Below are 21079 nucleotides of genomic sequence, written 5' to 3'. Positions count from 1 at the left end.
CTGATCTGTCACCTCTGTGCCAAATATATGAGCGGACCACCAAAATGTTGAGGGATACTACGGTTCATACTCTACTTATACTATAATAATGGCTTTAACCATATGAGACCCAAAGGTCCAACACAATTTAGATTGCAAATAGAGGGAAATAAGTCTACTTTTTATCGTTTGATACAAGACCCATCATTTTATCAGTTCTGGTGGCAACAGGATTATTCAGTCCATCCTTGGTGGCATAGGTAGAAGTACTTAATAATAGTTCTTGGTGCACCAGAGGTTACTAGATAGAAATAAAGTTCTTATTCAAATATCTTTTTGATCTAGGAGTGGTTACATACATCAATGAGAGGGATTTCTGTGTAAATATGTAATTCTGTGATTTCCTTACAGATTAAAGAATAAAGCATAAGATGGATTCCTTACTGCTTGGCATCATCCTCGTCCTGATGTCCAGTAATTGTAAGCATTTATTCAAAGTATTTATTAGGATTTTGTATTCAATGAAAATAAACTCCACATAGCACAGCACACAAAGTCACAATCTAAACTACCAGATGTCCTTTCCATATGAAAAACTAGGGCACTAGGATATAATACACAAACTATTTAATTGGATTTATCCAACCTGGATCATTCATGTATGACAGCCGACAAAGATGTAGAAACATATCTCACTTACATCTTCTATATATTACAGTACCATGTAAAAGTTTGGGCACCCATGGTCAAAATTACTTTTATTGTGAGCAGTTAAACAAGTTGAAGATGAAATGATCTGTAAAAGGGCTAAAGATTACACATTTCATTTGCATTTTAGGCAAAAAATATATTGTCATTTTTTGCATTTTAAAAATTACAAAAAGGAAAATGGGTCAATGCAAATCTTTGGGTACCCGCATAGTCAGTGCCAAGAAATAACCCCCCTTCACAAGCATCACAGCTTGTAAACGCTTCTTGTAGCCTGCTAATAGTCTTTCAATTACTGCTTGAAGGATTTTTATAAATTCCTCCTTGGACAATTCTTCCAGTTCTGGAGATTCCAGGGTGGTCCTGCATGCACTTCTATTTTTGAGGTCTAGTGACAGATTTTCAATGATGCTCAGATCAGGAGACTGTGAGGGCTATTGTAAAACCTTCAGCTTGCGTCATTTCAGGTAGTCTATTGTGGATTTTGACTTGTGTTTAGGATCATTATCCATTTGTAGAAGCCATCCTTTCTTTTACTTCAGCTTTTTGACAGATGGTGTTATGCATCAAACATTTGTTGAAATGTCATTGAATCCATTCTTGCCTCTACCCATGAAATGTTCCTCGTGCCATTACCTGCAACACAACCCCAAAGTATGATTGATCCACCCCCATGCTTAATGGTTTGCGAGATGTTCTTTTCCTGAAATTCTGTGCATTTTCTCTACACATACTTATGATCATTGTGGCCAAAGAGATTTATTTTAACATCATTGGTGCCCAGGACTTGTTTCCAAAATGCATCAGGCTTGTTTAGATGTCCTTTTTCATTCTTCTGACCTGAATTTTATGGTGAGGATGCAGGAGAGGTTTTCTTCTGATGACTCTTCCACGAAGGCCATATTTGTGCAGGTGTCTCTGAACAGAAGAGCAATGTGCCACCACTTCAGAGTCTGCTAAATCTTTCTGAAGGTTTTTTTGCAGTCAAGCGGGGGTTCTGACTTGCCTCTCTAGTAATTCTACAAACAGCTCTCATTGAAATTTTGCTTGGTCTTATCTTGACCTCCACTGTAACTGGTAACTGCCATTTCTTAATTACATTTCGAACTGAGGAAAGGGCAACTTGAAAATGCTTTGCTATCTATTTATAACCTTCCTTGCTTTGTGGGCCTCCACCATTTTCATTTTCAGAGTGCTAGGCGGCTGCTTTGAATAACCCATGGCTGCTGTTTTTTGGCACAAGGTTAGAAGAGGCTGGGCTTTTATGAAGGTGGGAAATTTGCATCACGTGCAGAAATAGGATACATTTAGAAGACCCAAGGGCAAAAAATGGTGTATATCTGGTTAAATTGCAAACGTATAAATTCAAAAATCAATTCCAAACATCTTTAAAGCCAAGGGTGATAGTATCATAAAGGTTGCTCAGCTTACCTATAGTGCAGCCTGTCAACGTGTGTCCTGAGCAGCCCCAACATCACATTGTAGTGGGACCATCGTATCCTGCTCAGATTCTTGCTTCTCTTCCTCTCAACTTTCCATGCTCCGTATTGATTTATTCTTTGCTTACAGTACTGTACTCCTTATAACCTCTGAATCTTACCTCAGATCACTCCGCTCTTATCTTTCAAGTCTACTAGGGCATCATATCTCTACCCTCCTCATCAGAATGAACCCCTTTGAGCACCCTGAGACAATGGTATATCATTGTCAGGTTACATGTATTACTCGGTACCAGCCATGCACCTGTCTCTACCAGCAGGGGTTAGCGCTATTTCCAGTCAATGCTGTTTAACCATTAAGATGCAGCTGTCAATCACTGAAACAGCATTTAAATGGTCTGACTTGCTGGAGCGGAAGTGAACCAGTTTTTATTGGCCCTATCGCTAGGCAATTGCTGGGAGCCTATAAATTACTAAGACAGTCAGAGGCTTACTGAATGCACCCATCGAAACCATCTTAGTCCTTTTTCTTTCTGGGTTTCATAGGAGAAAATAAATTTCATTATATGCTGCAATATTGTAGATTTGCATTACACATTAAATGGAATCAAACAAACGCAGATTCAAGTCGCCTACGGAGACCAAAAAAATAACATGAAAATTAAGCTAAAAAATATATATTTTAAAAAATACTTTCTAAAAATGTTAAAATTTGAATTACCCTTTTTTTAACCAAAAAACAAATAAATAAAACATATACCGGTATGTTAAAAAAAATTGGTATCACTGCAGCCATAACTGTCCATGCAAATAAATCTAAAACTAATTAAGAAAATTGGCAAACTCAGCAAAGAAAAACTAAATGATGTTTTTTTGGTCACTATACTCCATCGAAAAAAAATACTGTAAAAACAGTGATCAAAATGTCACATTTTTTTTACAGTTTTTTGAAGTTTTGTAATCATTAAAATAAATGAAAAAATGATGAAAGTTTGGCATCGCCTTAATCGTACTGAGAACCTGAGAATCTTGCTATCAAGTAATTTTTACTTCACACTGAACACCATAAAAAGGAAATTCAAAACTAGTGGCGGAATTGCTTTTTTTACCCCTTTACCTAAATAGGAATTTTTATTTCCATTTTTCAGTACATTATTTGATGAAATTAATGACATCGTTCAAAGCTAAAATTTGTCCTGTAAAAGAACCAATCCCTCATGCTGCAGCTGTGTCAATGGAAATGTTAAAATATTTTTGGCTCCGGGAAAAAATAAAAAATGGCCAGGGAAGGGATTACACACCTTATGTCTTTTTCTTTCTTCCCACTTTGACATTTTCTTATAAATCAACAGCCCATTTTTTTCCTAGATCAAGGTTTCGATTGCCCTGTCGTTCAGATCTGGGATGCCGATGCCCTTTCTCATAGTAATTATGTCCCCATGTCTATGCACCCACATAGAAATGAAAACTGATTTCAGGAATAATTATATACAAGGACTGCAAAGGAATCCAGATTATTAAAAAAAAAAAATTCAACAGCCTTTCGCTCGATCTCGAGCCATGGTGACTTGATGAATTACTGACCTGTAGGGTGATCGATCTTGTGCAAGAATAGATAGGTCCACCAGATCTAATGGATTGCAATTACTTTGATTCCCATTTGTTCCTGAATTTCTTTGGATTGCTGCATGATGTCTAGCTTTTAAGGTTATTTTGGTCTACTTCACTTTGTCAGGCAGGTCTTATTTAAGTGATTTCTTGATTGAGAACAGGAGTGAAGTAATCAGGCCTGGATGTGGCTAGAAAAATTGAACTCAGCTTCCCACAGATGTGATAAACCACAATTAATTTATGTTTTAAGGGGGTGAGGAGCAGTCACTTTTTTGACATAGGGCCCTGTAGGTTTGGATCTATTTTTCCCTTAATAATAAAGACCTTCATTTAAAAACTGCATTTTGTGATTATTTGTGTTATCTTTGTCTGATATTCAAATTTGTTTGGTGAGCTGAAACATTTACCTGTGACAAATGTGCAAAAGAATAGGAAATCAGGAAGGGATCAAAAACTTTTTCACATCACTATATATTTTAGTCAGCACTGGATGTGATCCCAATAAATTGATGTATGAACAAGCTTACTTTCTACCACCGCCGTGTAAATATTTGCTTAAGTTGGTGCTACAGTAGAGCCCATGGTGGTATCATCGCACTGTAAATAAAAATCATTTTCAAATAATAATCTATTGTTGTAGAGTACAAATTTCAAAAGATGCAAAATAAATTGTAGCTTAATGAGCGCAAATAAAGAACAGGCCAGGCCATCCATCACACACTGATGAAAGTCCTTTATCATGTAAAATCAACAGGAACAATGAACATTCATCAAAAGATACCAGAATCATATCTGTATTGTAATGAAAATATTTGATTTGGGGAGAAATTCAAATGTATAATTTACATATGATTCAGTAAATTTTTGTACCCACACAGAAATAAAAACTGATTTCAGGAATAATTATAAACAGGGGGCTGCTGAAGAACCCAGAATATTTAAATACTAGCACAAGTTAGAGTGTTTGCTGAGCTATCATGCACATGACAGCAGGCTCGGACTGGCCCACCGGAGAACTGGAGGATCCTCCGGTGGGCCCAGGCACTGACACCTGCTGGCAGGGCCCCCCCCGGTCCAGGCCCCCCCCCGCTCCAGGGCCCCCCCCGGCCGCCCGCCCTCCTTGAAGACGATACTCACCTGTCATGTTCCCAATGGCAGGGAATTAAACACATAACACGGGCAAAAACAGGACGAGCTCTAGGGTGATGGAACCTGAGCTGACCGCGATCCTGAACCTCAACACTCAACTAACAGCAGCCGGGGAACGTTCCTGGGGGGACTCTAGACGTCTCGCGCCAGCCGGAGATCTAGCTACCCCTATCAGAAGAATCACAGACCTATCTTGCCTCCAGAGAAATATTCCCACAGAAATAGCAGCTCCCCACATATAATGACGGTGAAATGAGAGGAAGGCACAAACGTAGTTATGAAAACAGATTCAGCAAAATGAGGCCCGCTTAAGCTAGATAGCAGAGGATACAAAAGGTGAACTGCGCGGTCAGCTTAAAACCCTTCAAAATACCATCCTGAAATTACTTGAACTCATGTGCCAACTCATGGTACATGAGTGGTAATTTCAGCCCACTAGAGCAACCAGCAGCAGAGAATTACATATCTGCAAGCTGGACTAAAAACATGAAAGCAAACATGAAACAGGGAAATCCAGACTTAGCTTGTCTTGAAGGCCTAGGAGCAGGTAGCAAAGGTAACAGAGACACACTGATACATTGATAGCCGGCAAGGGAATGACAGGAAAGCCAGGCTAAATAGGAAACACCCAGGCTCTGATGGACAGGTGGAAACCAGAGACCGCAACCCACCAAAGTCACCCAGTACCAGTTGCAACCACCAGAGGGAGCCCAAAAACAGAATCCACAACACTCACCCTGCTCCAGCAATGGTATCGGCGTCTGCACTGCAGCTCGTCCTGCTTGTGCGGTCACGTGGTACAGTTCATTAAGGTCATGAATATGCGCATATTCATGACCTTAATGACAGTATCACGTGACCGCACAAGCAGGAAGAAGATGCTGCACCGCCGCCGGGAGTCGGGACAGAGCGCGAGCGCGAGGGATGTCGGCATGGCCGTGCAGTGTGTGGGACAGGTGAGTATGAGGGCCGGGGGGACTGGGGGATGAAGGAGGACATAAGTCGGCGCGCTTTGCAAGATGGGTGCAGGTGCCGGGGGGTGGGGGGTGGAGAGATAAGCCATGCGTGCGGGGGAGGGGATATGAGCCATGCATACGAGGGGGGGTAATAGTCTGGGGCAGATTGCTGGACACACTGGGGGCAGTGCTGGACATACTGGGGCACATTGCTGGACATACTGGGGGCAATGCTGGACACTAGGGCAGATTGCTGGACACACTGGGGGCAGTGCTGGACATACTGGGGCAGATTGCTGGACATACTGGGGCAGATTGCTGGACACACTGGGGGCAGTGCTGGACATACTGGGGCAGATTGCTGGACACACTGGGGGCAGTGCTGGACATACTGGGGCAGATTGCTGGACACACTGGGGGCAGTGCTGGACATACTGGGGCAGATTGCTGGACACTGGGGCAGATTGCTGGACACACTGGGGGGCAATGCTGGACACTGGGGCAGATTGCTGGACACACTGGGGGCAGTGCTGGACACTGGGGCAGATTGCTGGACATACTGGGGCAGATTGCTGGACATACTGGGGCAGATTGCTGGACACACTGGGGGCAGTGCTGGACATACTGGGGCAGATTGCTGGACAGACGGGCAATGCTGGACACACTGGGGGCAGTGCTGGACATACTGGGGCAGATTGCTGGACACTGGGGCAGTGCTGTACACTGGGGCAGATTGCTGGACACTGGGGCAGTGCTGGACACTGGGGCAGATTGCTGGACACACTGGGGGCAATGCTGGACACTGGGGCAGATTGCTGGACATACTGGGGCAATGCTGGACACACTGGTGGCATTGCTGGACATACTGGGGCAGATTGCTGGACACACTGGGGGCAGTGCTGGACACTGGGGCAGATTGCTGGACATACTGGGGCAGATTGCTGGACATACTGGCGGCAGTGCTGGACATACTGGGGCGGATTGCTGGACACACTGGGGCAATGCTGGACACTGGGGCAGATTGCTGGACATACTGGGGCAGATTGCTGGACATACTGGGGGCAATGCTGGACACGGGCAGATTGCTGGACACACTGGGGGCAGTGCTGGACACACTGGGGCAGATTGCTGGACACACTGGGGCAATGCTGGACACTGGGGCAGATTGCTGGACATACTGGGGCAGATTGCTGGACATACTGGGGGCAATGCTGGACACGGGCAGATTGCTGGACACACTGGGGGCAGTGCTGGACATACTGGGGCGGATTGCTGGACACACTGGGGCAATGCTGGACACTGGGGCAGATTGCTGGACATACTGGGGGCAATGCTGGACACGGGCAGATTGCTGGACACACTGGGGGCAGTGCTGGACACTGGGGCAGATTGCTGGACATACTGGGGCAGATTGCTGGACATACTGGGGCAGATTGCTGGACACACTGGGGGCAGTGCTGGACTTACTGGGGCAGATTGCTGGACACTGGGGCAGTGCTGGACACTGGGGCAGATTGCTGGACACACTGGGGGGCAATGCTGGACACTGGGGCAGATTTCTGGACACACTGGGGGCAGTGCTGGACACTGGGGCAGATTGCTGGACATACTGGGGCAGATTGCTGGACACACGGGCAATGCTGGACACACTGGGGGCAGTGCTGGACATACTGGGGCAGATTGCTGGACACTGGGGAAGATTGCTGGACACACTGGGGGCAATGCTGGACACGGGCAGATTGCTGGACACACTGCGGGCAGTGCTGGACACTGGGGCAGATTGCTGGACATACTGGGGCAGATTGCTGGACATACTGGGGCAGATTGCTGGACATACTGGGGCAGATTGCTGGACACACGGGGCAGTGCTGGACATACTGGGGCAGATTGCTGGACACACTGGGGCAATGCTGGACACACTGGCAGTGCTGGACATACTGGGGCAGATTGCTGGACACACTGGGGGCAGTGCTGGACACTGGGGCAGATTGCTGGACATAATGGGGCAGATTGCTGGACACACTGGGGGCAGTGCTGGACATACTGGGGCAGATTGCTGGACACACTGGGGCAATGCTGGACACTGGGGCAGATTGCTGGACACTGGGGCAGTGCTGGACATACTGGGGCAGATTGCTGGACACACTGGGGGCAGATTGCTGGACACTGGGGCAGATTGCTGGACACACTGGGGGGCAATGCTGGACACTGGGGCAGATTGCTGGACACACTGGGGGCACTGCTGGACACTGGGGCAGATTGCTGGACATACTGGGGCAGATTGCTGGACACACTGGGGGCAGTGCTGGACATACTGGGGCAGATTGCTGGACAGACGGGCAATGCTGGACACACTGGGGGCAATGCTGGACACACTGGGGGCAGTGCTGGACATACTGGGGCAGATTGCTGGACACTGGGGCAGTGCTGGACACTGGGGCAGATTGCTGGACACACTGGGGGCAATGCTGGACACTGGGGCAGATTGCTGGACACACTGGGGGCAGTGATGGACACTGCGGCAGATTGCTGGACATACTGGGGCAATGCTGGACACACTGGTGGCATTGCTGGACATACTGGGGCAGATTGCTGGACACACTGGGGGCAGTGCTGGACACTGGGGCAGATTGCTGGACATAATGGGGCAGATTGCTGGACACACTGGGGGCAGTGCTGGACATACTGGGGCGGATTGCTGGACACACTGGGGCAATGCTGGACACTGGGGCAGATTGCTGGACATACTGGGGCAGATTGCTGGACATACTGGGGGCAATGCTGGACACGGGCAGATTGCTGGACACACTGGGGGCAGTGCTGGACACACTGGGGCAGATTGCTGGACATACTGGGGCAGATTGCTGGACATACTGGGGCAGATTGCTGGACACACTGGGGGCAGTGCTGGACTTACTGGGGCAGATTGCTGGACACTGGGGCAGTGCTGGACACTGGGGCAGATTGCTGGACACACTGGGGGGCAATGCTGGACACTGGGGCAGATTGCTGGACACACTGGGGGCAGTGCTGGACACTGGGGCAGATTGCTGGACATACTGGGGCAGATTGCTGGACACACTAGGGGCAGTGCTGGACATACTGGGGCAGATTGCTGGACACAAGGGCAATGCTGGACACACTGGGGGCAGTGCTGGACATACTGGGGCAGATTGCTGGACACTGGGGAAGATTGCTGGACACACTGGGGGCAATGCTGGACACGGGCAGATTGCTGGACACACTGCGGGCAGTGCTGGACACTGGGGCAGATTGCTGGACATACTGGGGCAGATTGCTGGACATACTGGGGCAGATTGCTGGACACACGGGGCAGTGCTGGACATACTGGGGCAGATTGCTGGACACACTGGGGCAATGCTGGACACACTGGCAGTGCTGGACATACTGGGGCAGATTGCTGGACACACTGGGGGCAGTGCTGGACACTGGGGCAGATTGCTGGACATAATGGGGCAGATTGCTGGACACACTGGGGGCAGTGCTGGACATACTGGGGCAGATTGCTGGACACACTGGGGCAATGCTGGACACGGGCAGATTGCTGGACACTGGGGCAGTGCTGGACATACTGGGACAGATTGCTGGACACACTGGGGGCAGTGCTGGACACACTGGGGGCAGTGCTGGACACTGGGGCAGATTGCTGGACACACTGGGGGCAGTGCTGGACACACTGGGGCAGAATGCTGGACACACTGGGGGCAGTGCTGGTGTTATGGACCTGGTGGTTAGGAGCACCCGGAATGACCAGATGAGTAAACTAGTAATCGGAACAAGCTCTGGGAAAGTGGGAACTCTGCTGACCGCAAACACTACTCCTATCACACACACTAGAAATAGCCGTGGAGCGTACCTAACTCTCCCTAGACGCCTCTTCACAGCCTAAGAGCTAACTACCCCTAAAGATAGAAATAGAAGCCTAACCTTGCCTCAGAGAAATTCCCCAAAGGTAAAGGCAGCCCCCCACATATATTGACTGTGAGTTAAGAGGAAAGTCACAAACACAGGAATGAAACAGGTTTCAGCAAAGGAGGCCAGACTTCACTAAATAGTCAGAGGATAGAAAAGGAAACTATGCGGTCAGCACAAAAAACTACAAAAACCACGCAGAGTATGCAAAAAGACCCCCACACCGACTCACGGTGTGGAGGTGCAACACTGCACCCCAGAGCTTCCAGCTAGCAAGGAAATATCATGATAGCAAGCTGGACAAGAAATAAGCAGTACTAAGAAATATATTCAGGCAGCAGTAACAACAAATGAACTAGCAAGGACTTAGCTTCTGCTGGAGTAGACAGGTCCTCAGAGAAGTCCAAGAGAGATCTGAACCAATACTGATACATTGACAGCTGGCATGAAGTAACGATCTGAGTAGAGTTAAATAGGGAAGCCAGACTAACAATAAACTAGGGCAGCTGAGAAAGCAAAGCTCAGAGACCAGCAGTTCCGCTCAAAGCCACCAGAGGGAGTCCAAGAGCAGAACTAACAAAAGTACCATTCATGACCACAGGAGGGAGTCCGAGAAATGGAATTCACAACAGTACCCCCCCCTTGAGGAGGGGGTCACCGAACCCTCACCAGGGCCCCCAGGCTGATCAGGACGAGCCAAATGAAAGGCACGAACCAAATCGGCAGCATGGACATCGGAGGCAACAACCCAGGAATTATCCTCCTGACCATAGCCCTTCCACTTAACCAGATACTGGAGCTTCCATCTCGAAATACGAGAATCCAAAATTTTTTCCACCACATACTCCAACTCCCCCTCAACCAACACCGGAGCAGGAGGATCAACGGAGGGAACCATAGGCGCCACATACCTCCGCAACAACGACCTATGGAACACATTATGGATGGCAAAGGAAGCTGGAAGGACCAAACGAAATGACACAGGGTTGAGAATTTTAGAAACCTTATAAGGACCAATGAAACGAGGCTTAAACTTAGGAGAAGAAACCTTCATAGGAACATAACGAGAAGATAACCAAACCAAATCCCCAACACGAAGTCGAGGACCAACACAACGACGGCGGTTAGCAAAACGTTGAGCCTTCTCCTGGGACAACGTCAAATTATCCACCACGTGAGTCCAAATTTGCTGCAATCTGTCCACCACAGAATCCACACCAGGACAGTCAGAAGGCTCAACCTGCCCCTAAGAAAAACGAGGATGAAAACCAGAATTGCAAAAAAAAGGCGAAACCAAAGTAGCCGAACTAGCCCGATTATTAAGGGCGAACTCAGCCAATGGCAAAAAGGTCACCCAATCATCCTGATCAGCAGAAACAAAGCATCTCAGATAGGTTTCCAAAGTCTGGTTAGTTCGTTCAGTTTGGCCATTTGTCTGAGGATGGAAAGCCGAAGAAAAAGACAAATCAATGCCCATCTTAGCACAAAAGGACAGCCAAAACCTAGAGACAAACTGGGACCCTCTGTCCGACACAATGTTCTCCGGAATGCCATGCAAACGAACCACATGCTAAAAGAATAATGGCACCAAATCAGAGGAGGAAGGTAATTTAGGCAAGGGTACCAAATGGACCATCTTAGAAAAGCGATCACAAACCACCCAGATGACAGACATCCTTTGAGAGACAGGAAGATCTGAAATAAAATCCATGGAAACATGCGTCCAGGGCCTTTTCAGGACCGGCAAGGGCAAAAGCAACCCACTGGCACGAGAACAGCAGGGCTTGGCCCGAGCACAAGTCCCACAAGACTGCACAAAAGAACGCACATCCCGTGACAAGGAAGGCCACCAAAAGGACCTAGCCACCAAATCCCTGGTACCAAAAATGCCAGGATGACCAGCCAACACCGAGCAATGAACCTCAGAAATAACTGCTAGTCCATCTATCGGGGACAAACAGTTTCTCCGCTGGACAACGGTCAGGTCTATCAGCCTGAAACTCCTGCAGCACCCGCCGCAAATCAGGGGAGATGGCAGACAAAATTACCCCCTCTTTGAGAATACCAGCCGGCTCAGGGACTCCCGGAGAATCAGGCACAAAACTCCTAGAAAGGGCATCAGCCTTCACATTTTTAGAACCCGGAAGGTATGAGACCACAAAATCGAAACGGGAGAAAAACAGTGACCATCGAGCCTGTCTAGGATTCAACCGCTTGGCAGACTCGAGCGAAGTCAAATTCTTGTGATCCGTCAAGACCACCACGCGGTGCTTGGCTCCCTCAAGCCAATGTCGCCACTCCTCGAATGCCCACTTCACAGCCAGCAGCTCCCGATTGCCAACATCATAATTACGCTCAGCAGGCTAAAACTTTCTAGAAAAGAAGGCACATGGCTTCATCACAGAGCCATCAGAACTTCTTTGAGACAAAACAGCCCCTGCTCCAATCTCAGAAGCATCAACCTCAACCTGAAAAGGGAGCGAAACATCTGGCTGACGCAACACAGGGGCCGAAGAAAAACGACGTTTCAGCTCCTGAAAAGCCGCCACGGCCGCAGAGGACCAATTCACCACATCAGCACCTTTCTTTGTCAAATCAGTCAAAGGTTTAACCACACTAGAAAAATTAGCGATGAAGCGACGGTAAAAATTAGCAAAGCCCAGGAATTTCTGAAGACTCTTCACAGATGTAGGTTGAGTCCAATCATAAATGGCCTGAACTTTAACAGGATCCATTTCGATAGTAGAAGGGGAAAAAAATGAAGCCCAAAAAGGAAACCTTCTGAACTCCAAAGAGACACTTAGACCCCTTCACAAACAAGAAATTAGCAAGAAGGACCTGAAATACCATTCTGACCTGCTTCACATGAGACTCCCAATCATCTGAAAAGACCAAGATATCATCCAAATATACAATCATGAATCTATCCAGATACTTTCGGAAGATGTCATGCATACAGGACTGAAACACAGATGGAGCGTTAGAAAGCCCGAATGGCATCACCAGGTACTCAAAATGGCCCTCGGGCGTATTAAATGCTGTTTTCCATTCATCGCCCTGTTTAATACGCACAAGGTTATACGCCCCTCGAAGATCTATCTTGGTGAACCAACTAGCTTCCTTAATCCGAGCAAACAAATCAGACAGCAGAGGCAAAGGGTACTGAAATTTGACCGTGATTTTATTGAGAAGGCGGTAGTCTATACAGGGTCTAGAGAACCATCCTTCTTGGCCACAAAAAAGAACCCTGCTCCCAACGGTGATGAAGACGGGCGAATATGCCCTTTCTCCAAGGACTCCTTTATATAACTCCGCATAGCGGCGTGTTCTGGCATGGATAAATTGAAAAGTCGGCCCTTAGGAAACTTACTACCAGGGATCAAATTTATAGCACAATCACAATCCCTATGAGGGGGTAGGACACTGGACTTGGGCTCATCAAATACATCCTGGTAATCCAACAGAAACTCAGGGACATCAGAAGGAGTGGATGAAGAAATTGACATCATCGGAACATCGCCATGTACCCCTTGACAACCCCAACTAGACACAGACATTGATTTCCAATTCAATACTGGATTATGAACCTGTAGCCATGGCAAACCCAACACGACCACATCATGCAAATTATGCAACACCAAAAAGCGAATATCTTCCTGATGTGCAGGAGCCATGCACATGGTCAACTGAGTCCAGTACTGAGGTTTATTCCTGGCCAAAGGCGTAGCATCAATTCCCCTCAATGGAATAGGATACTGCAAAGGCTCCAGGAAAAAACCACAACGCCTGGCAAACTCCAAGTCCATCAAATTCAGGGCAGCGCCCGAATCCACAAATGCCATAACCGAGTAGGACGACAGAGACCAAATCAAAGTAACAGACAAAAGAAATTTAGGCTGTACAGTACCAATGGTGACAGACCTAGCGAACCGTTTAGTGCGCTTAGGACAATCAGAGATAGCATGAGTAGGGTTACCACAGTAAAAACACAGCCGATTATGACGTCTGTGTTCTTGCCGTTCCGTTCTGGTCAAAGTTCTATCACATTGCATAAGCTCAGGCCTCTGCTCAGAGGACACCGCCAAATGGTGCACAATTTTGCGCTCACGCAAACGCCGATCAATTTGAATGGCCAAGGACATTGATTCATTCAGACCAGCAGGCGTGGGGAAGCCCACTATAACATCCGTAAGGGCCTCAGAGAGACCCTTTCTAAAAATTGCTGCCAGGGCAGACTCATTCCATTGAGTAAGCACAGACCACTTTCTAAACTTCTGACAATATACCTCCGCTTCATCCTGACCCTGACACAAAGCCAGCAAGGCTTTCTCTGCCTGATCCACTGAATTAGGTTCGTCATAAAGCAATCCAAGCGCCAGAAAAAACGCATCTACATTAAGCAATGCAGGATCTCCTGGCGCAAGGGAGAATGCCCAGTCTTGAGTCGCCACGTAACAAAGAAATAATAATTTTTACTTGCTGAATGGGGTCACCAGAGGAGCGGGGTTTCAAAGCAAGAAACAGTCTACAATTATTTTTGAAATTCAGAAACTTAGATCTATCCCCAGAAAACAAATCAGGAATTGGAATTCTAGGCTCTAACATCGGATTCTGAACTACATAATCTTGAATGCTTTGGACCCTTGCAGTGAGTTGATCCACACAAGAGGACAGACCCTGAATATCCATATCGACACCTGAGTCCTGAACCACCCAGAGATTAAGGGGAAAAGAGAGACAAAACACACTGCAAAGAAAAAAAAATGGGTTCAGAACTTCTCTTATCCCTCTTTTGAGATGCATTAACACTTTGTTGGCCAGCTGTACTGTTATGGACCTGGTGGTTAGGAGCACCCGGAATGACCAGATGAGTAAACTAGTAATCGGAACAAGCTCTGGGAAAGTGGGAACTCTGCTGACTGCAAACACTACTCCTATCACACACACTAGAAATAGCCGTGGAGCGTACCTAACTCTCCCTAGACGCCTCTTCACAGCCTAAGAGCTAACTACCCCTAAAGATAGAAATAGAAGCCTAACCTTGCCTCAGAGAAATTCCCCAAAGATAAAGGCAGCCCCCCACATATATTGACTGTGAGTTAAGAGGAAAGTCACAAACACAGGAATGAAACAGGTTTCAGCAAAGGAGGCCAGACTTCACTAAATAGTCAGGGGATAGAAAAGGAAACTATGCGGTCAGCACAAAAAACTACAAAAACCACGCAGAGTATGCAAAAAGACCCTCACACCGACTCACGGTGTGGAGGTGCAACACTGCACCCCAGAGCTTCCAGCTAGCAAGGAAATATCATGATAGCAAGCTGGACAAGATATAAGCAGTACTAAGAAATATATTCAGGCAGCAGTAACAACAAATGAACTAGCAAGGACTTAGCTTCTGCTGGAGTAGACACGTCCTCAGAGAAGTCCAAGAGAGATCTGAACCAATGCTGATACATTGACAGCTGGCATGAAGTAACGATCTGAGTAGAGTTAAATAGGGAAGCCAGACTAACAATAAACTAGGGCAGCTGAGAAAGCAAATCTCAGAGACCAGCAGTTCCGCTCAAAGCCACCAGAGGGAGTCCAAGAGCAGAACTAACCAAAGTACCATTCATGACCACAGGAGGGAGTCCGAGAAATGGAATTCACAACATGCTGGACACTGGGGCAGATTGCTGGACATACTGGGGCAGATTGCTGGACATACTGGGGCAGATTGCTGGACACACTGGGGGCAGTGCTGGACATACTGGGGCAGATTGCTGGACACACTGGGGCAATGCTGGACACTGGGGAAGATTGCTGGACACTGGGACAGTGCTGGACATACTGGGGCAGATTGCTGGACACACTGGGGCAGATTGCTGGACCCACTGGGGCAATGCTGGACACACTAGGGGCAGTGCTGGACACACTGGGGCAGATTGCTGGACACACTGGGGGCAGTGCTGGACACTGGGGCACATTGCAGGACACACTGGGTGCAATGCTGGACACTGGGGCAGATTGCTGGACACACTGGGGGCAGATTGCTGGACATACTGGGGCAGATTGCTGGACACACTGGGGGCAGTGCTGGACATACTGGCGCAGATTGCTGGACACACTGGGGCAATGCTGGACACACTGGGGGCAGTGCTGGACATACTGGGGCAGATTGCTGGACACTGGGGCAGTGCTGGACACTGGGGCAGATTGATGGACACACTGGGGGCAATGCTGGACACTGGGGCAGATTGCTGGACACACTGGGGGCAGTGCTGGACACTGGGGAAGTGCTGGACATACTGGGGCAATGCTGGACACACTGCGGGCAGTGCTGGACACTGGGGCAGATTGCTGGACATACTGGGGCAGATTGCTGGGCACACTGGGGCAATGATGTACACGAGCAGATTGCTGGACACTGGGGCAGATTGCTGGACACTGGGGCAGATTGCTGGACATACTGGGGCAGATTGCTGGACACACTGGGGCAATGCTGTACACTGGGGCAGATTGCTGGACACTGGGGCAGATTTCTGGACACACTGGGGCAGATAGCTGGACACACTGGGGGCAGTGCTGGACACACTGGGGGCAGTGCTGGACACTGGGGCAGTGCTGGACACTGGGGCAGATTGCTGGACATACTGGGGCAGATTGCTGGACAACCTGGGGGTAATATGCTTGACATACTGGGGAAGATTGCTGGACACACTGTCTGGGGGCAATGCTGGACACACTGGGGCTAATATACTGGACACACTGGGGCAGATTGCTGGACACACTGGGGGCAGGACTGGAGGCATGGGCAGAATGTAGATACGGGGCATGATTGGAGACACGGGGCAGAATGAATGACATGGGGCAGGATTGGATCATGGGGCAGGATGGATACGATGGAGACAGAATGGGGCAGGATGGGGAGATCATATGGGATAGAATGGATACTCATGAGGGCAGGATGCGAGAACATATGGCTGGAGCCAGGAATGAGATAAACGGGGCCAGGGTGGGGAATATTATTACCATAGGGGCTAATTAAGGGATATTATTACTGCAGTGATGTATTTATTTTATTTTTTGAGGGCACTGTTTTAAATGGGGGGGCGGTCCTGTTAGTGTGCAGAGTGACACTATATCGCCTTTTTTTCTTCATGTGGTGTAATGTAGAAGTTGTGAAAAATTAAGTAATGTGTTCTGCAAGCGGAGCTCGAGATAACTGTTATTTCCTGCAGAAACGAGTCCTGGCTGGATGAAGTGATGGCGGTCTGTGCTGGATGAAAGATGAAGGACTTCACCTAGAGATGTCACTGGTGAGTCAGTGTGTTACCTATACACTGACACTATACACTGTATACTATATACAGAGGTCCTGTGTACAATGTCACCAGTGATCACTGTATTACCTATACTGTTATGATCTGGTGGCCTAAGAGCAGCATGAGACGTACTCTGGAGAAGGTGGTACCTGTACTGACCGCAGACCCTGAACTTAACACAACTAGAAGTAGCCGTGGGATGTACCTGACACTCCCTAGACACCTCGACACAGCCGGAGGACTAATTACCCCTAGAGATAGAAAAGGGAAAACTATCTTGCCTCAGAGAAAATCCCCAATAGATAGATAGCCCCCTACAAATATTGACTGTGAGAGGAGAGGGAAAAAACATACACAGACGGAAATGAGAATTTAGCAAAGGAGGCCACTTCTAGCTAAACAGAAAGGATAGGACAGACTACTATGCGGTCAGTATTAAAATACTAGAAAATATCCACCACAGAAAATACAAAATCTCCACAGCTAACTAAAGATATGGAGGGTATATCTGCATCTCCAGAGATACCAGCTTGGCTAAACAAATCCTTATACAGACCAAGCTGGACAACACAAAAACATGGAAAAGAACTAAACAATAAGTCCACAGCATGTGGACAGCAAAATAAAGGCCAGAACTTAGCTTTGTTGAAATGAACTGCAAAGCAGAAGAGACCAGGCAGGCATGTGAATCCTCCAGGAACAATGGACAACTGGCACTGACTAAAGGGTGAAGCAAGATTAAATAGCCCAGTCAAAATTACCAAAAAGTGAACACACCTGATAACTGCTGTGATTCAGAGACAGCAGCGCTACCACTTACAACCACCGGAGGGAACCCAAGAGCAGAATTCACAACACTATACATTATATACAGAGCTCCTGTGTATAATACCACCAGTGATCTCTGTATTACCTCTACACAGACACTGCATACTAAGTACAGATCTCCTGTTTATAATGTCACTTAGGCTGCCGTCACACATTCAGTATTTGGTCTGTAATTTACATCAGTATTTGTAAGCCAAAACCAGGAGTGGGTGATAAATTCAGAAGTGGTGCAAATGTTTCTATTATACTTTGCCTCTGATTGTTCCACTCCTGGTTTTGGCTTACAAATACTGATGTAAAATACTGACCAAATACTGCTAGTGTGACGGCAGCCTTATGGTGATAGTATTGTGTTTTGTTTTTTTTTTCATTTCTGATCAGTATTGTAGTATTCAGTCACTATGTGGTGGTAATATGTGGTCTGGTAATGGTGTTGTGGTATTTGTCCCTTGTATGTGCTATTTGGTCACCAAGTGGTGGTAATATGTGGTCTTGACATGGTGCGGTAGTATTTGTCCCTTGTATGTAGTATTATTCGGTCACTATGTGGTCTGGTCATGGTGTGATGGTATTTCTTCCTGTATGTGGTAATATTGGTCTTGGTATAGTGGATTGTGTTGTGTATGGCGGTCATTTGTTCTCTCTGATATTAATTAGGAGAAGATTCTTTATTTCCACTAGAGTTTTAATGCTTTGTACACAGCGGCGGAGATGCACTTACAGGGGGTTTCCTGTGGAAAAAAGTAATCACCTCTCCACAGGATAAGTGGTAACATTGATTGGTGGGGGTCTGACTGCTTGGACCCATTCAGCAAAATGTGGAACTTTTTATCCCCATTAGACTGGAGTGGCATGTCCGACTAGATCACTGATCCATTCATTCCCTCAGTGGCTGCACTTGTTTTTTTCTGGAAGCCCCAAAGAGAATGAATGGAGCTGCGGTCAGAAATCCCACCTGCATTTTAAAATAGTGATAAAAGTGTCCTGTCAGGGATAAAACTTCCCCATTATTCCGATCGGTGCAGTTTCTAATGGTCGGATCTAAGCGATCACCTATCCTGTGGAGCCCATGGATCAGTGATAACTTGTTTTAACCAAGAACCCCATTCATGTAAACTACCGTAATTATACATCCCAGTTATTGGGGCACACGGTAGATGTGCAGCAGCCGCCGGTGTTTTACAGCCGATGCTCCACTATAATGACAGATATTTGCATATAGCTGTAGGGTGGGCCCCTAGAGTCCATTCCTCTGGTGGGCCCCAGCACCCCAGTCCGACGCTGCATGACAAACACCCAGTGTTTGGGGGGCCAAACCTGAACAGTAACACAGACTTCCCGATGAAGTCAGTGTTCGGTGTCCGTGCCCGAACAGTAGGTGTTTCATACAGATGCCAAACTTCACTGTTTGGGTTTGCCCATCTCTATTCCTATTTCTACATAGTGCAGAGAAAAAAGAATTACTGCAGCTGGGTAGAAAGGCAAAATGAGAAATTGTAAGAGCACAGTGTAATATAATATTATGATTGTAATAGATTAAGAGGATAAAAACTTTGATGGGAGGAGGAGTGCTGCTTTAAATATTCAAACATGTGCAACAAAACATTCCAGTACGAGTGACACCACAAAATAAATCAGTCCTCCAAGATATCCAATCATGCAACAGTAAAAGGAGCATATTCTTTTTGAGGTTGAAATCCTGATCCTGGCAAGCACAGAGTGCCTGATTTGCTGTGAAAAAAAATTCCTTTCCTTAAATCTAAAGAGAAAAAAAAGAATAAAGCCAAGAAAGCAGTCTAATGCATCTCATTAAAAATATTAACTTCATGACAACAGTCTATGGTCATTAAACTACTGAAAATAGACGTCTGGCATAATTAGGATTAAATGCTGTTGTCACATTGCCCCCCCCCCATCTTAATTAGCCAGACATGATAGGATTCCGATCATCCTTCTCCTGGTCCTTCACTTCAGCTGGGTAACTCCTCACATAATTGACGAGAACTGACTTGTATCCATTGCGTCCACACATGGCGTCCTCCACATCCCATGGTTTCTGGATCAAATCCGGCTGAGTGTCAGTAACCAGGTATTTAATTAGTCAAAGCTGGCACAGCTCCTGTAGTTGCCATTTCTTGTTGCATTTATACATCCACTCCGGTCCTCTTCCCAAGGCTCAGCTGGTGGGATTGGACATAGTGGCGTCGAAAACATGCTGTGTATGCCTCAGCTATGGTCTGCTCGGTTTGTCTATATGCAGTCCAGTCCCCTGCACTTCCCTCTGAGTACTATCCTACCACTGCCACAAAGTGTGAAGACACGGGGGTTCAATAGGTGCTCTCATCCGCTAGCCCAAGAATGCATGGACCATGATTCATCTTACTGAACATCCGCTCTCCTTCCTTGAGCGCATAGTACTACTCAAACAACACAGGGTGTGGGTAAAACAGTGTGGCAATACTTTATTGAACCACCAAACAGACAATAACATATAAAACAGTCCCAGCACAATACACAAGATGATGCAAATTACAGAGTTTCACCCTCCTGCTGGCTCACCGGAATAAGAGAAGCTGTGACTTCATAACTTCCAGGGCTGAATACTCCCACCAGTGGCACCCCACTTTTGACAGGCACCCACAGAGAGGAGGTAACGATAAGCTTAGGAACCTGACAGTCCATTGAGGCACATGGCCAGGTGATTGTTCCAATCTGGCTTCGCAAGACATCTCCATGGGGCAAGGTGACTGGATGGTCCCAACCTGGCATCTCCAAACATCTACATGGGGTCAGGTGACCCAGATTATCCCATCCTGGTTTCTCCAAATATCTCCATGGGGACAGGTGATCAGATGGTTCCAACTTTGCTTCCCCAAATGCATCCACGGGGTCAGGTGACTAGAGTTACAATCCTGACTTCTCCATACTTCCAAACTTTTCCATGGGTTCAGTGATAGTTAATGGAGCAGATCTGTATTCCAGCTAGGGCCATGGTCCTTAAGCTAGAATCCTGTACAATGTCAAATCTGTGTCCCTCTTGATGGAGTCATGGTGTGCTGGAGTGTGTTCCTGGATGTGGTTTTGTAAAGTTCCTCTTGATGGAGCCATGGGCAATCAACAAATTAACAAACATCGATTGTTCAATGAACCTTGGTTCCTGTCCTCCAAA

The 21079-nt window shown here is 47.1% G+C and overlaps 2 protein-coding genes across 2 annotated transcripts in view; one reads left to right on the top strand and one right to left on the bottom strand.

Annotated features, from left to right (window-relative positions):
- LOC143766083 (snRNA-activating protein complex subunit 4-like) overlaps positions 1 to 1484 on the top strand; it is a 34344-nt gene extending 32860 nt beyond the window's left edge. The window contains exon 11 of the mRNA XM_077253468.1: positions 391 to 1484. Coding sequence (XP_077109583.1) covers positions 391 to 395 — 5 coding nt within the window. The 3' untranslated portion in view covers positions 396 to 1484. The remainder of the gene's footprint in view (positions 1 to 390) is intronic.
- Positions 1 to 21079, bottom strand: part of LOC143766085 (coilin-like) — an 833506-nt gene that overhangs the window by 496551 nt on the left and 315876 nt on the right. The gene's annotated exons all lie outside the window — the stretch shown is intronic.

This window comes from Ranitomeya variabilis, chromosome 4 (genome assembly GCF_051348905.1).
Source record: "Ranitomeya variabilis isolate aRanVar5 chromosome 4, aRanVar5.hap1, whole genome shotgun sequence".
NCBI lineage: Eukaryota > Metazoa > Chordata > Amphibia > Anura > Dendrobatidae > Ranitomeya > Ranitomeya variabilis.
This window is presented reverse-complemented; position numbering and strand designations above follow the sequence as displayed.